General features: G+C 45.0%; 1 protein-coding gene across 5 annotated transcripts in view; it reads right to left on the bottom strand.

Moving 5' to 3' along the window:
- Positions 1–17194, bottom strand: part of LOC126354140 (uncharacterized) — a 170220-nt gene that overhangs the window by 107622 nt on the left and 45404 nt on the right. For 3 of the 5 annotated variants that reach the window (XM_050003540.1, XM_050003539.1, XM_050003541.1), the window contains exons 3-4: positions 12028–12210; positions 566–655 (exon numbers count right to left, since the gene is read on the bottom strand). In XM_050003540.1, the coding sequence (XP_049859497.1) occupies positions 566–655; positions 12028–12210 (273 nt within the window). The remainder of the gene's footprint in view (positions 1–565; positions 656–12027; positions 12211–17194) is intronic. The other 2 variants (XM_050003543.1, XM_050003544.1) reach the window with 1 other exon arrangement.

Genomic DNA, 17194 nt, shown 5'->3' with positions numbered 1-17194 from the left:
TTCGGACACTGTGGTCATCCCAACTGCACGGACTGCCATAGCAATTGTCCCGTCAGATACAAATTCTTAACTTATCAACGCACTATGATGTAATGCCCCTTGCCAATTATCTTCATTACTCGCGGTATTTCTCCTATTCCTTTAAGAGTTCCAGCTTGGTGTGCGTCTGCTCTGAAGTGATCATTGGCCGTCCTCGGCTTAATTACGTATGTAGTATCTGTTCCTTTGGACATGTCCGAAAGAACAGATACCACTCCTCTTAGATATTACCAAGACGACGTCCTGTACAAATATTAGAATGCCTAATTATTTAACATATTATTCAAATGATTAATTGTCCACGCTGCTAATGATTTCACTCTCGCAGAATCAATCTCACAAATGCTGGGAGGCATTCAGATCGGCGTTTCCTATGTAGCTACTTCGTGACAAGTTAACTATTATAGAAATGAGTCAGTCATAGTGAATGATTAGGCTACTGAAGTAAGCACACGAAAGCAAATCTCAGCAACTCTGTCAATGAAGATGATGCAAGGATGTGTGGCACGTTGCTCTCCGACCGTACCTCAGTCTCTGTCGGTGTTGACTTCCTTTCATGACCGGGCACAGCTTCGGGTCAAACAGGCAACACGGATGATGCACAATCGTTGTCGTTCTGCAAAACACCAAGCAAACTGTTTAAGACTTAAACGCACTTTGTGAAATTAATAGACAGAATATCCACTGCTTATCGCTTAAATCACAAACAAAGAATAATGTAGTAAGTAATTCTTCGTGCCATTGCAAACAGTAACTAAAAAAGTTGTCACGGCAAGTTGTTGGACTTTTCTGTGTGGGAAACACGGGTAAAGTATACTATTTCAAGTGCTGCTTCGAAATCATTGTACGAGACACTGATTCTGCACACTATGACTAAATCTACAAACTATTGCAATTCTACGTACTAACTATGTGAGGAAAGAGAAACGAATATTTGAATTGAATCTAAGTCACCAATATAAGCACCTGGAAAATTACCATCAGGAAACTGCTAATCATATAACTCTAGTGTTGCAGCTCTCCATCCACATTGAAAAAGAAATGTACGTACACATACTGAAAAGAGTGCATGAATAATTTATCTTATATCTGTTTCTGACATGTTCTCAGTATTCTTAGAACCGCAGTTCCATTTCAAAATTGTTGAGAATTTTGTAGATTCGAGGTCTTTGCCTGATGTTTTTTCAACAATTTTCCTGACGTTTCGCCAGCAAAAGTTGCTGACATTATCTAGGGTTCGCCCTCCATTGCTAGTGGCGGACTGGCGTCAGGCCAGCGGCCAAAGATTACATGTCAATTTCGTGAGAAGATCTCGCTGCAACCAAAAATACCTTTTTTTAATTATAGTTATCCAACCTCGCGTATCATATCCGTGACAAATTCTCCCCTATTTCACGATAATACAAAACGAATCGCCTTTCTTCGAACTTTTTCAACGTCTTTCGTAATCTGGTAAGGATCCCATACCGCGCAGCAGTCCTACAAAAGAGAACGGACAAGCGTGGCGCAGGGATTCTCTTTAATGCAGTTATGTAGCATGTTCTAAATATTCTGCCAATGAAACGTAGTCCTTTGTTTACTTTCCACACGACACGTTCTATGTGACTGTTCCAATTTAAGTTGTTCGTAATTCTAATCCCTAGGAATTCAATTGAATTGACAGCCCTTAAATTAGTACGATTTTTCGTGTATCCGAAATTTAACGGATTCGTTTGAGTACTGATGAGGTTGACATTACAAGTATTATTATTTAGATTATGTGTACCTGCCGCTCCAAAGTATGAGTTTTTCTTGGTCCTAACTCCTGTGGTTCTCCCCTTGCAACCTGCAACGGTCGTTCGCTACAACGTGGGAATTCAGGATCCCTTTACCCAAGCCTTTCTTGTTTCTTGTTGCAGATTTTGTCGTATTTGTGAATTTCTGTTGCTTTCGTGCGGAAGCGGACGTAGCAGCTCTTCTCCACAGCGAGTAGATCCGTGTTCACCTCATACAGCGCTTGCACAACTATGGCCAATTTCTCCACTTGCCCCAAACCGAAATAACGTTTATGTGCGGTGATCATGGTATTGATGGATCGTCTAGTCATTCCAACATACATTTTTCACAGGTACTGGATGTACAGTATATTCCCGACATTTGATGGACTTCTTTTGTCTTTTCTCTTTTGCCCATCTGAGATACTCTTTGATCTTCTACGTTTGAAAAAATTCTTTACGCGGTGTTTGCACTGTATATTCCGATTTCGCCCACAATTCTGGAGATGTACAACAGAAAGGCCTTATCCGACATCTCTTCTCCCGACGTGTCACTTCGCCACGTGTTGGGTTTCGTGACACGGTTTTCCTATGGCTCCTCAGGACGAATTCCAGGTGTTGCACCTCGCTGCTCCTCACATGTTCGTCTTGGGAGCGTTACGACCGTATTACTCTTTCGTCTTTTCTAACTCGAGCAATAATTTGACAGTTTGTGCAGGTATCGAGCTGTATGTGTATATTTCGGATTTCGATAGATGCTGTGGACCAAGTTCTCACCATTCCTCGTAATCAGCACATCTAGAAAGAGTAGCTGTTGGTCCTTTTCTTCCTCCACAGTAGATTTGCGATACTTCCCACACCCCTCCCTTTTCAGGCTTTGCCACGTGGTGGATCTGACCGGTATCACAGCACCAGATCTCCTCAGAACCAACTGATGGTTAATAAAGTCACACAACGGAATTTAATAAAATCGCGACCTGTCGTAGGAGGCCCTAAGCACTGTATCCTGAGAGTATCTCACTGAACTTTCTATTACTCCTGTTTGTGGACGTGGGAATCACTGACCATGAAAGTAGAATAATAAAATACAGCAGATTCAGTAGTTATTTTACAAACGACGTATTGAGATTTGCGAGGACTGAACATACATTACTAACCAAAAAAAGAAAGAAAGAAAAAAATGGTTCAAATGGCTCTGAGCACTATGGGACTTAACATTTAGAACTTAGAACTACTCAAACCTAACTAACCTAAGGACATCACACACATCCATGCCCGAGGCAGGATTCGAACCTGCGACCGTAGCGGTCGGGCAGTTCCAGACTGAAGCATCTAGAACCGCTCGGTCACTCCGGCCGGCCATTACTAACACCTTCAACTGAAATAGTACATGGATGGTTAAGTTAACGACTGTAACTAATTATTCACAACGTTCAGAGGTAGACAGGGATGGCGATTTGCTTATGACGATTCACCATCTTGGTTACTGAACCACAAAGTCGTATGGTAGGTATGCAGCGATTGCAAGGCGTGAGGTTGACAGGGAAGAAAAACAAAAATAGGGCAGAGCAACCATTATAATGTCTTTGCTTCCATCCGGATTAACAGGTTATTGAGCATGTCCGTTCTCATCATGCTGGTACTGCAATGTAGTTACGATTGGCTCTGATGATTGGCGTTGAACGATAGTAGTGTAACTCAAGGAGGCCGTCCGTCTCTGCCGGTCGGGCGTGCATTCCTCTGAGGCAGTACATCTCCAGGTCTGAACTCTGAGCCCAAAATCTCTCCGACGGATTCTGTCCGACCATTCTGTTCAAAACCCGAGATGTCTAAAAAGCGCGCTCCTTTGCAACCCGCGACAGTTTAGCACATGCCTAAAATTTCCTAGTCAGTCCCTAGTTTGCAGCCAACTCTGCCCGATGGCACACTTTTTTAAAGTCTTTCATCTTCCCTCTATGGGCTAAATGAAAACTACTCTGTCATTCAGCTTCTTTACCAGCATTCTCTGTACAAAAAGTGGAACTGAAGACTAGCATCACATGCTGCCTTCCAGTGTGCTTTTCCCGTAGGCACGATTTTACCGCTATGGGAAAACGAGAGGTAAAAAGAAGATTCTACTCTCTCGGCGTCGGCTAGGCAGGCCCCTAGACATGTAATGAAGTCACAGTAGTGGTGTTAACAGTAGTGGTGTTAGTTTCTTGATGCACTTTCTAAAGATTATATCTGCTGCTGGAGCCTACGCTTATGCCCGCCCTGAATAGCATTTCTCTTAAATCCATCACATTACCGGCAGGTTTTTCTCACCCACTTGATGGTGTGCTATTCAGCCCGCAGGTTGGGTTGGGAGAACATGCGGGGGGTTGCATTTTTAGCACCGTAACTGCGTCCTGCTGTAGTGTCCTAAAACCTGGCAGTCTGCGTCCTGACGCCATCTTAACGACTGTCCGTTCTCCGGCGCAACCCACTGTCCCGCTTTCTCTCTAGTGTGGGTCCGCCGCCTAGCTTATGAAAGGACACGGCCATCTGCATTCCTCCCTAGCGCTCGCCTGCTCTGGACGGCACAGGATACGTCCCTACACCTTATAATACAGCATGCGTTAAAGCCCAACAGAAAAGAAATATCGTAGAGAGTTAGTACTACTCCTGCAATCACTATCATATCTATCCTTAAGATTCTAAGTGCCATTGAACTGTTACATGTGTCTGTCATTAGCATATTACGCCATTCCATCTCTACTTACACTGATGAAGCGTGGATAGCTGGAAAAGTTAGCCACCTCTCAAATTTTATGTTGGCATGGGAACTACTCAGATTTCCTAATAAGTCATCGAGCTATATCACCATGGCTTCACACATCGCTGTACCTGTACCAGAGATTTGCTTCGCATGGTGCCAAGTCCAACGCCTATCTTTGGAAATGTTCCACGAAGAAGTTGGCAACCACTGGACTAAGTGGATTTCAACGCCTTCCACCTGTTCATAGAAATCGTGATTCCATGTCTCGCGCTAAGACATGTATGAAAGAACTTGGGCAAATGGAATCCATGTGCTCCAAAGATTTACTGAGTGAAACACATTTTGAAGACGATTGCCAACACCTATTACGTTTTAATTCTTTAAATGGGTGACACCCAGCTGTATTCTACTCGTATTATAATTACTAGTTTTGGTATACAACATCATCACGGTAGCTATAAATACCAAAGCAAAGCATTTTTACTTGTTTTGTGCTTTGTTTTCATATACACTCCTGGAAATGGAAAAAAGAAGACATTGTCAGACCCACCATACTTGCTCCGGACACTGCGAGAGGGCTGTACAAGCAATGATCACACGGACGGCACAGCGGACACACCAGGAACCGCGGTGTTGGCCGTCGAATGGCGCTAGCTGCGCAGCATTTGTGCACCGCTGCCGTCAGTGTCAGCCAGTTTGCCGTGGCATACGGAGCTCCATCGCAGTTTTTAACACTGGTAGCATGCCGCGACAGCGTGGACGTGAACCGTATGTGCAGTTGACGGACTTTGAGCGAGGGCGTATAGTGGGCATGCGGGAGGCCAGGTGGACGTACCGCCGAATTGCTCAACACGTGGGGCGTGAGGTCTCCACAGTACATCGATGTTGTCGCCAGTGGTCGGCGGAAGGTGCACGTGCCCGTCGACCTGGGACCGGACCGCAGCGACGCACGGATGCACGCCAAGACCGTAGGATCCTACGCAGTGCCGTAGGGGACCGCACCGCCATTTCCCAGCAAATTAGGGACACTGTTGCTCCTGGGGTATCGGCGAGGACCATTCGCAACCGTCTCCACGAAGCTGGGATACGGTCCCGCACACCGTTAGGCCGTCTTCCGCTCACGCCCCATCGTGCAGCCCGCCTCCAGTGGTGTCGCGACAGGCGTGAATGGAGGGACGAATGGAGACGTGTCGTCTTCAGCGATGAGAGTCGCTTCTGCCTTGGTGCCAATGATGGTCGTATGCGTGTTTGGCGCCGTGCAGGTGAGCGCCACAATCAGGACTGCATACGACCGAGGCACACAGGGCCAACACCCGGCATCATGGTGTGGGGAGCGATCTCCTACACTGGCCGTACACCTCTGGTGATCGTCGAGGGGACACTGGATAGTGCATGGTACATCCAAACCGTCATCGAACCCATCGTTCTACCATTCCTAGACCGGCAAGGGAACTTGCTGTTCCAACAGGACAATGCACCTCCGCATGTATCCCGTGCCACCCAACGTGCTCTAGAAGGTGTAAGTCAACTACCCTGGCCAGCAAGATCTCCGGATCGATCCCCCATTGGGCATGTTTGGGACTGGATGAAGCGTCGTCTCACGCTGTCTGCACGTCCAGCACGAACGCTGGTCCAACTGAGGCGCCAGGTGGAAATGGCATGGCAAGCCGTTCCACAGGACTACATCCAGCATCTCTACGATCGTCTCCATGGGAGAATAGCAGCGTGCATTGCTGCGAAAGGTGGATATACACTGTACTAGTGCCGACATTGTGATTGCTCTGTTGCCTGTGTCTATGTGCCTGTGGTTCTGTCAGTGTGATCATGTGATGTATCTGACCCAAGGAATGTGTCAATAAAGTTTCCCCTTCCTGGGACAATGAATTCACGGTGTTCTTATTTCAATTTCCAGGAGTGTATACAAATATCTTGATGATGGTGTAAACCGAAACCGATTGTTGTTGTAAAGAAAATTAAACAGCTGTTTGTCATGTACTTTTTTTAAAAACTTGCGTGGCATTTTGGTAAACAAGAAAATAGCATCAAAGCTTACCAGTTTACCTATACGAAAGCTTTGGTCCAAGTTTTAGTTTCTCCATCTTCTCAATAGTGGAGAAATCGGTCGTTACGGGGCACACACTGTGTGAGACGGTCCACACAGAATTCGCCGAGCCGGAGGTTCACACTGTGGAGAAGAGCTACGGAGCCCACTTGTTTACGGACACCATAAAAATTTACGAACACGCCTCTGTTTGTATGTATGTATGTATTAAACCATGGACCTAGAAACGACGGAGAGGCTTTGTCCCGCCATAGCCCTCAGTGGTTCACAACCCCACAACAGTCCACATTACTGTGTGGTTCGGCCCCCAGTGGACCCCCCTGGGAACGTCTCACACCGGACGAGTCTAACCCCAAATGTTTGCGCTGTACAGTAATTATGGTGCACGTGTAAGTGGAAATGGTGTTTGCGCAGCAATCGCCGACACATTGTAACTGTTTCAAGAAGAAAAAAGGAAGCTCAAAGGTAAACGAATCCTGGGTTCCTCCGCTACTGCGAACTACAATTGTAGCTATCAAGGGGAGAACCACCCTTAATTACTAGGGAAAAGTCCTGTCATGGCCATCGGCGATCAGATGGAGCTCAGGAAGCCTGTCTGTGGACCCTCTGTTTTCCTATACAGGCAATAACAATGCTAAGTTTAGAGTACGTACTCCTGTAGAACAAGTTCAGCCACTTGAACGGGGTGGCATTGTGGGCCTGCGGAAAGCTGGATGGACGTAGCGATGGACTCCTGCACATGTTGGGCACAATTTATCGTTAGTGCGTCGCTGTTTTTAACAGTGGTCTGTGGAACTTTCCCACACATGTAGACCAGGTTCTAGACGTCAACATAGTACAAACGCGTGTCAAGGTCGACATATTGTGCAGTCAATGATGGCCGACCGAATATCATCCAGAGTCGAAATCTGGGACCATGTGGTGTGTCATCAGGGCTCTTTGGGAATCGGTTGCTTGCAACAGGATTAAGATCACGTGTGCCTGTACCAGGCTACCAAGGCTATCACCGACACAACACTGAATGACGCCCTATTGTCCTCAGGGATGAGAATAGGTTCTGTCTGTATGCGAGTGATACTCACCCACGTGTATGCCGTCGACGTGGTGAGCTACCTACTCCAGAGTGCATTCGCCCACGACAAACAGGTCCCAATGCAGACTCCATGATGTAGGGGTACTCAGCTACATCTCGTGCTCATGTCTGGTGTTTCTGCAGGTTAAAGCAGGCAGTGCGCTCTACGTTGTGTAGAATGTTATCTCCGTGCTGCTCTCATTTATTCGATAGGAAAGTGATTTTCATTTTCATCAGGACAATGCACGTCCACATCACATACGCCTCCTGCGACGCAATGAGCTTTTCGTGGTGCACAAAAATTGTCCTGCCTATCAAGATAACCGGATCTCTCGCCAACTGAACACATACAGATTGCAGACCGATATCCTTAACATCGGTTTGTTGCAGAGTTGTCGAGAATACTCTCAGTTCGAATATAATAAATTTCCTTGAGATGGATAAGCTTTTGTTCACAAATCAGCACGTATTTAGAAAGAACTGATCGTGCGACAACTCAGTTTGTCCATTTCCCACATGATATCCTGCGAACCACGGATGAAGGACAACAGGCAGATTCTACACTCCTAGATTTCCGAGAAGCATTAAAGACTGCGCCCAGTCCCAGCTTGTTGACTGAGCATACGGCGTAGGTTTCCAGATATGTGAGAGGCTCGAAGAGTTCTTAAATAAAAGAACCCAGTACGTTTTTCTCGACCGCGAGTGTTCATCAGAGGCAAAGGTATCGTCAGGAGTGCCTCAGCGAAGTGTAATAAGACCGCTGTCATTTTCTGTATTCATTCATTCATTAATTTATACATAAAATAACAGCGGACAGGCTAAGCAACAGTCTGTGGCTATTTGTTGGCGATGCATTTGTGTACGGGAAGACAATCATTCGATAATATTACAAATTAATGCAGTTTATTTACATTAAACCGCTAAGTGCAACCACATTGAGAAGTATGGGAGATTGAAATGGGTCAGAAACCGTTACATAACAAAAAGGCTCCCACTGTACGCCCTGTCTGCAGCTGACGACACACGTCTCCTGTACGTGAAGGTGACATGTCTTTGGAAGAGACAGGACCTTTGTGCCTAACATCGTCATGTTTGAATACTTCTTCTGTGTTTGAAACGAAGGATGCATGATCGTGTAGTTAGCTTTAGTTTGAAATTTTTCCCTCGTAAATATAACCTGGAGCATAACATCTCAAGCGACTGGAAAAAAATCGCAAGTGAATCCTGAATATAAGGGGGGTAAAAAAACGGACCCGCAAAATTAAGGACCAATATTCTTAACATCGGACCGAGGAAGTTAGCGCAGTGGTCATCTCACTGGACTCGCATTCGGGAAGACGACGATTCAAGCAAGGATCCGGTCATCCAGACTTAGCTTTTCCTTGATTTCCCTATATCGCTTCAGGCAAATGCTGCGATGGTTCCCTTGAAAGGACACGAACGATTTCCTTCTTCATCCTTACCCGATTCGGGCTTGCGCTCTGCCTCTAATGACCTCGTTGTCAACGGGTGTTAAACACCAATCTCCTCCTCCCCCTTAACATCGGTTTTCTGTTGAATTTTTGAACATATTCTCAGTTCGAATACAATAAATGTGCTTGACAGGGACGAGCTTCTGTGTGGAAAACAACACTGTTTTATTAAAACGTCGCTCTTGCGAAACTCAGCTTGCCCTTTTCTCACATAAGATCCCGCGAATCATTGATGAAGGGCAAGAGGCGTATTCCATATTCCTAGATTTCCGTAAGGCATTTGACATGATGCCACTCTGCCGTCTGTTAACGAATGTACACTCATACCGAATAGGTTCCCAGGTATGTGAGTGGCTCGAAGACTTCTGAAGTAACAGAATGCAGTACGTTGTCCTCGATGTCGAGTGTTCATCAGAGACAAGGGTATAGTCCATAGTGCCACAGGGAAGTGTGATAGGACCGCTGTTATTTTCCATATACATAAATGATCTGGCGGACAGGGTAAGCAGCAGTTTGTGGCTCTATGATTTGGTGTATGAGAAGGTGTCACCGGTGTGTGACTGTAGGAGGAAGCAAGAAAACTAAGACAAAAATTGTAGTTGGTGTCATGAGTGGCAGCTAGCTCCACATGTAGGAAGAAGTAAGTTAATGCAAATGATTAGGGAAAGCAATTCCCCAATGTTCGAATACAGTAATAGTAATGTGCTGTTTGACACAGTCACATCGATTAAATATCTAGGGGTAACGTTGCAAAGCGAGATGAAATGGAGCGAGCATTCAGGGATTGTAGTAGGAGAATATTGGGAGAGTGTGGATCATCTGTAAACGAGATTACTAATAGAGTACTAGTGCGACACTTTCTTGAGTACTGCTCGAGCGTTTGGTGTCCACACCAGGCCGGATTAAAGGAAGACATCGTAACAATTCAGTGTTCAGAGGCTGGCTGCTAGATTTCTTACCGGTAGATTCGATCAACACCCAAGTATTACGGAGATGCTTTGCAAACTCAAATGTGAATTCTTTCCTCTAAGGAAAGGCAACATTCTTTTTGAGGGACATTATCGAGAAAATATTGAGAACTCGCATTTGAAGCTGACTTCAGAACGAGTCTACTGCCGTCAACTTACACTATTTGATCAAACGTATCCATACACATGACTGAAAGTGACTTACAAATTCGTGGCGCCCTCCATCGGTAATGCTGGAATTCAATATGGTGTTGGCCCACCCTTAGCCTTGTGACAGCTTCCACTCTCACAGGCATACGTTCAATCATTTGCTGGAAGGTTTCTTGGGGAATGGGAGCCTATTCTTGACGGAGTGCTACCCTGAGGAGAGATATCGATGTCGGTCGGTGAGGCCTGGCACGAAGTCGGCGTTTCAAAACATCCCAAAGATGTTCTATAGGATTCAGGTCAGTACTTTGTGTAGGCCAGTCCAATACAGGGATGTTATTGTTGTGTAACCACTCCACCATAGGCCGCGCATTATGAACTGTTCTCGATCGTGTTGAAAGATAGAATCGCTCTTCAACATCGGCGAGCAAGAAGGTGCTTAAATATCACCGTAGGCCAGTGCTGTGATAGTGCCACGGAAAACAACAAGGGGTGCGAGCCCACTCCACGAAAAACACGACCACATCATAACACCAGCGCCACCGAATTTTACTGTTGGCATTACACGCGCTGGCATTCGCCATACCCACACCCTGCCATCGGATCGCCACATTGTGCACCGTGATTCGCCTCTCCGCACAACGTTTTTCCTCCTTACACCAAGCGAGGCGTCGTTTAGCTTGATATGAGGCTTTTGAGCAGCCGCTCGACCATGAAATCCAAGTTTCCCGCCTAACTGTCATAGTACTTCCAGTGGATCCTGATGCAGTTGGGAATTCCTGTGTGATGGTCTGGATAGATGTCTGCCTATTACACATTACGACCCTCTTCAACTGTCAGCGGTCTCTGTCAGTCAACAGACGAGGGTGCCCTGTACACTTTTGTGGTATACGTGTCCCTTCACGTTTCCACTTCACTATCACATGGGAAACAGTGGACCTATGGATGTTTAGGAGTGTGAAACTTCGCATACAGACGTATGACACAAGTGACGCCAAATGACCTGACCACGTTCGAAGTCCGTGAGTTCCGTGGAGCGCCCCATTCTACTCTCTCACGTTGTGTAATGACAACTGAGGTCGGTGATATGGAGTACCTGGCAGTAGGTGGCCGCACAATGCAACTAATATGAAAAACGTATGTTTTTGGTGGTGTCCGGATACTTTTGATCATATAGTGTACATTTCGCTTGCAAATCACAAAGATAAGTTGAAATTAGAACCCGTACGGAGACGTATAGACAGTTGTTTTTCCCTTGCTCTATATGCGAATGGAGTAGCAAAGAAAATGTCTAGTAATCAAACAAGGTGCCTATCGTCACACAGCATACGGCGGTTTGCCGAGTATCTTTTCGTAGATTTAGATGTAGATGTATGGGACATGATGAGGTGAGAACTTCCTCGGTCTAAAGAGAGTGCAAAAACAGTTGCTGAATTGCAACATCAGGCTTAAGATGCTTGGAACAATCTGTCGCAAAATGCCACTCTGCATCTTGCAAGATCATTTTTTTGCTAACATTGGCACCTGCAGTGCCTCGAGAAGTGTGTACTGTGTGTATTCATGCGACTGTTTGGGGACCCTTTACTGTGACTTGTGTGTTTCATTTGGTCTGAAATGGTTATCATATGCTCCCAAAATGATGAACTACTTGTCATCTCACTTGTCAGTATAGTGAACTTGTCCGTAGGAGTGTTGAATTTTTTCCGGCAGTTTAGATGAGAGGAGACAAAGGAAAGTTATGGTATGGACCTTAGTGTGCACACGCTGGTGACTGACCTGCGATGTCGCGAGGATCCACGGCGGCTGGCAGGCAGCGGGTAGATGCGGGGCGGTCGCATACTGAACTTCGACCTGTCTGTCTTGTAGCGGCGCCCCGCGCCCATCGGCGGCAAGTCGGAACGCGTGCGTCGCGAAGCCCAAGCGCTCAGCTCGTCCGCCGACGTTGTCGACAGCTCATCACTGCCGTGACAAATGTTACAGACACGTCGCAAAATTAACAGAGCAAAAACGTCAACGGAACACTACAGGGGGAGACCGGGTCTGGTTGCGACAAGAATTAGTTGTCACAACTTTCAGTTTCCATTCCCTGTTGCTTCCTAGTGGTCTTAAACCACAGTGCGATCAGAATATTCTGAGTGAGTGCGCACAGTCTAAAGTTCTGGCCTCAGTTTTCTGTACTTTATTGATGTTTTTTTTATTTTTTTATGTAAGTATACATTGACTGATAAAGTATAATTAACTCTCATTGTTCTCTCTGCATTCAGTCAAACCAATACCCCAACTACGAGGGGCGTTCAATAAGCAATGAAACACATTTTTATCTCGGCCAATTTTGGTTGCAAAAATGCGGAATTTGTTGTGGAACATCGATGAATATTCTCGCTTCAGCTGTTTTTTTTTTCAGCTGTAAGTATTCATTGATTGATAAAGGATAATTAACTCTCATTATTCTCTCTGCATTCAGTAGTTAAACCTATAACCCAACTACGAGAGGCGTTCAGTAAGTAATGAAACACTTTTTTTTCTCAGCCAATTTTGGTTGAAAAAATGCGGAATTTCTTGTGGGACATCGATGAATATTCTCGCTTCAGCTCTTATTGTTTCATGATGTCCCGGAATGTAGCAGCGCTTAACGTAGCGATGAAATGGCGTCAGTGACGGAGTTTCATATGGTTCAAATAGCTCTGAGCATTATGTGACTCAACATCTGAGGTCATCAGTCCCCTAGAACTTAGAATTACGTAAACCCAACGAACCTAAGGACATCACACACATCCATTTCTGAGGCAGGATTCGAACCTGCGACCGTAGCGGTCGCGCGGTTCCAAACTGAAGCGCCTAGACCCGCTCGGACACAACGCAACGGAGGTTCCTTCCAAGTAGACAGCTGTCATTGGGCTTCTTTTGGAGGAAAATTGGAGTGTGGTAGCTATTCAAAGGCTGTTTTGGAATATCTATGAAGACCTGGAAGTGAACTAAAGCAAGGTGAGTCGTTGGGCAAGGCGTCTGTCATCGGTCGGCAACACACAGGTGTGACTCCTGCAATGTTGAAATGTGCGAACACTCTCATCCGAAGTGAACGACGGATCGCAATCAGAATCTTGCTACTCAAGAGCACGTCTCTGCTGTAGTGCTGACACACTCGTCCACTAGGGTATGTGCCCGCTGGGTTCACTGCCGCTTGACCGAAGACCATAAAGAGCAACGAAGGACCATCTGCAAGGTATTGCTTACGCTTTACGAGGCAGATCGTGACAATTTTTGTCGAACATCGTCACAGGAGATGAAACATGCGTTCATCACTTCTGACTGAAAACAGAAGGGCAATCAATGGAATGGCGCAACACCACTCCTCTGAAGGGGCTATTCTGTTTCATGTCCTTCCTCGTGGTGCAACATTAACTCTGAAGCGTATTTTGCTACCCCCAGGAAACTAAAGAAACAACTCCACCATGTTCGTCACCACAAAAATCTAATCAACGTCTCTTTTTCCATGACAACGCAACGCCTCACACAACATGGGACTGTTCTTCGTGCACACTACAACCCAGATTTCGCACCTTCCGATTTCCGTTTGTTTGGTCCAATGAAGGATGCACTTCGCGGGAAGCAGTACGTGGATGATAGGAAGGTTATTGATGCAGTAAGACGTTGGCTTCGACAAGTAGAGTGATACCTTGCGGGCATACAAGACCTCCCTGTAAAGTCGCGTAAGGTCGTCGCATTTAACGTCGACTATGTTTAAAAATGGAGTTTTGTAGCCAGAAGAGTGAGGAATAATGCGGTGTATTGGAATCCTGAATAAAACCAACCTGCGTTCAGAAAAAACTATGCTGCCTTACTTATTGAACGTCCTTCGCATTTTCTTTTCTTTTACAAAAATTGCACAATATTTTTCTATAGCAACATTCTGGTTAGGTTCAAGATCTGCTTCTCCATCTTGGTTTTAGAATGAAATGATTGTTCCGGATTACTTGTCACAAAAATTTTGGGAATGGTTGTTATATGTGACAAGTTACCGCGCCAAGTTTCTTAGTAGATTTTTCTATCATTTCAGGTAAAGGTGGTGAAACATCATAAAATAAAACGAATCGGGGAGGTACAAAGGAGGGTTCATTAATTCGTAAAGCTGCGGCTGATTGTCAAATCAGCTAGTGATCTTAAACAAAATGCTGTATGAGAATTCGCCGTGATGAAACGACAGTGAAAAGATAGTTCGTCCTCCCACCAAAGTTGATTATTTTCTAAATAGAACAGCTTTTGCTAATGACAACGAGGAGGAGTTAAAGTACTATGTTTTGAAATAGCTGATGTTTACTACAGTTTTATGACAACAGGAAATAAAAACTTGGGACTATGATTTTTTGCGTGGGAAAATATGTTGAAGATCCTATATTTCCGCATGATGATGGGTGTTAAAAAATGTTGCCATTCATCCATTACAAAGACCAGAGGGGACCACCTTACTCTGAGCTTCTTGCTTCAGTCGAACAACTGATGTATCATTTTTCCACAATTTGACAACTGTTCTTTGAAGATATAATTTTCAGCCTCACGAAATTTGTAACGCGGACGAAATGGAGGAGAAATATAATTCTGTTAGTAAAGGGCCTAAAAAATCTGTGCACTACTTTCTGCTGAAAGGGGTACTTCTGTAACTTTGGCTCAAAATGGCTCAAATGGCTCTGAGTACTATGGGACTTAACTTCTGAGGTCATCAGTCCCCTAGAACTTACAACTACTTAAACCTAACTAACCTAAGGACATCACATACACCCATGCCCGAGGCAGGATTCCAATCTGCGACCGTAGCGGTCGCGCGGGACCAGACTGTAGCGGCTAGAACCGATCGGCCACCCCGACCGGCGTAACTTTGGCCAATGGTGTCTCTGCTACTGCAAACGATATGCCGCCATTATTTATGCTTCTAAGTTCAATTACTGGAAACTCTTTAGAGAAACTGCACCTGCAGTTCTCTTGGAAATGCAAATAAATCTGTATGGGTGCAAGCAGCCGATTTCATCTTATTTTTAAATAATTTCCATAAGGACACAAAAAGCACAGCTGAGAATCAGTATCTGCTTCTCGACAATCATGAATCTCACCATAGAGGGGCTCCGTTTTGCTAGATCCAATGGGATTGTCACGTTATGATTCCCCCAAAATCTTCACATAAGATCCAGCCCCTTAATCGCACTTTTTATCAATTGTTCAAGAGATTCAACTGAGCTTGCGACGGCTTGGAGACTAACAACCCAGGGAGGACGATGAAAATTTATGGTCTGCCACAACTCGTTTCTCCGGGATATTTTCTTGCAATGACTCCGTCTAATATTTCTGCAGGATTTCAGTGCATAGAGCTATACCCATTAAACTGTGACATATTCATAGTTGCGGATTTTACACCATGCTATTTGACCCCACCAAAATGTGTGACAGACAGAGAGCAGCCCGCAAAACAGCTTCCAGAACAGCTCCCAAAGCAGTTTTCACAGCTGCCAAATAAGCAACTTCCAGAGATGTCTCCAGATAGCTCATATGAACCTCATCCTGGGTCCAGTAGGTTATTTACCGAAGGCTAGCGATAGGAAAAATACAGATACAAGTAACTCCCGAAAAACTGATACAGTGTTTTTAAACAGATTAATAAGTTAAAAGAAATCTTTAAGAACTAGCTGAAAATTAAAGTAAAAATATGCATGTAATCACCGTTCAGAGAAGTAACTGAAAATAACGAAAATGAAAAAAGGAAAGAGGAGCATGATCGAAAAACATCAGTTAACGAAGAAGAACATGGTAATGACTGTTTCTGTTTAGTTTCTTTTTGAATCATTTTCCATCAGAAATTCTATGGAGAAATAAAACCCATGTATAGAATGTAATAAGTGTGCTCATGAATCATATACCCCTAAGCCAAACCCTTTTATATATGTCAAAAATGTTGGAAACCGCTCGAAAACTACGGCGTTCAGATAGGACATTATGTTACTAATTACGTTACTATTCTATTGTCTAAATTGGTCTTCAATATATATTCTTGGTCTTAAATATGTATTCTTAATACACTATGTGATCAAATGTATCCGGACACCCCAAAAATATAGGTTTCTCATATTAGGTGCATTGTGCTGCCAGGTACTCCATACCAACGACCTCAGTAGTCATTAGACAGCGTGAGAGAGTAAAATGGGGCGCTCCACGGAACTCACGGACTTAGAACGTGGTCAGATAATTTGGTGTCATTTGGGTCATACATCTGTATGCGAGATTCTCACACTCCTGAACATCCATAGGTCCACTGTTTCCGATGTAATAATGAAGTGGAAACGTGAAGGGACGCGTACACCACGAAAGTGTGCAGGCCGACCTCGTCTGTTGACTGACAGAGACCGCCGAGAGTTGAAGAGGGTTGTAATGTGTAATAGGCAGACATCTATCCAGAGCATCACACAGGAATTCCAAATTGCATCAGGATCCACTGGAAGTACTATGTCAGTTAGGTGGGATGTGGAAAACTTGGGTTTCACGGTCGAGAAGCTGCTCATAAGCCACACATCATGCCGGTAAATGCCAAATGGCGCCTTGCTTGGTGTAATGAACGTAAACATTGGACGACTAAATAGTAGATAAATGTTGCGTGGAGTGACGAATCACGGTACACAATGTGGCGATTCGATGGCAGGTTGTCGGTATGGCGAATGCCTGGTAAAAGACATCTGCCAGTGTGTGTAGTGCCAGCAGTAAAATTCGGAGGCGGTGAAAAACATCTACCAGTGTGTGTAGTGCCAACAGTAAAATTCGGAGGTGGTGGTGTTATAGTGCGGTCGTGTTTTTGATGGAGGGGGCTTGCACCCCTCGTTGTTCGTGGCACTATCACAGCGCAGGCCTACATTGATGATTTAAGCACTTTTTTGTTTCCCACTGTTGAAGAGCAATTCGAGGA

This window comes from Schistocerca gregaria, chromosome 3 (assembly GCF_023897955.1).
Source record: "Schistocerca gregaria isolate iqSchGreg1 chromosome 3, iqSchGreg1.2, whole genome shotgun sequence".
Taxonomy (NCBI): Eukaryota; Metazoa; Arthropoda; class Insecta; order Orthoptera; family Acrididae; genus Schistocerca; species Schistocerca gregaria.
This window is presented reverse-complemented; position numbering and strand designations above follow the sequence as displayed.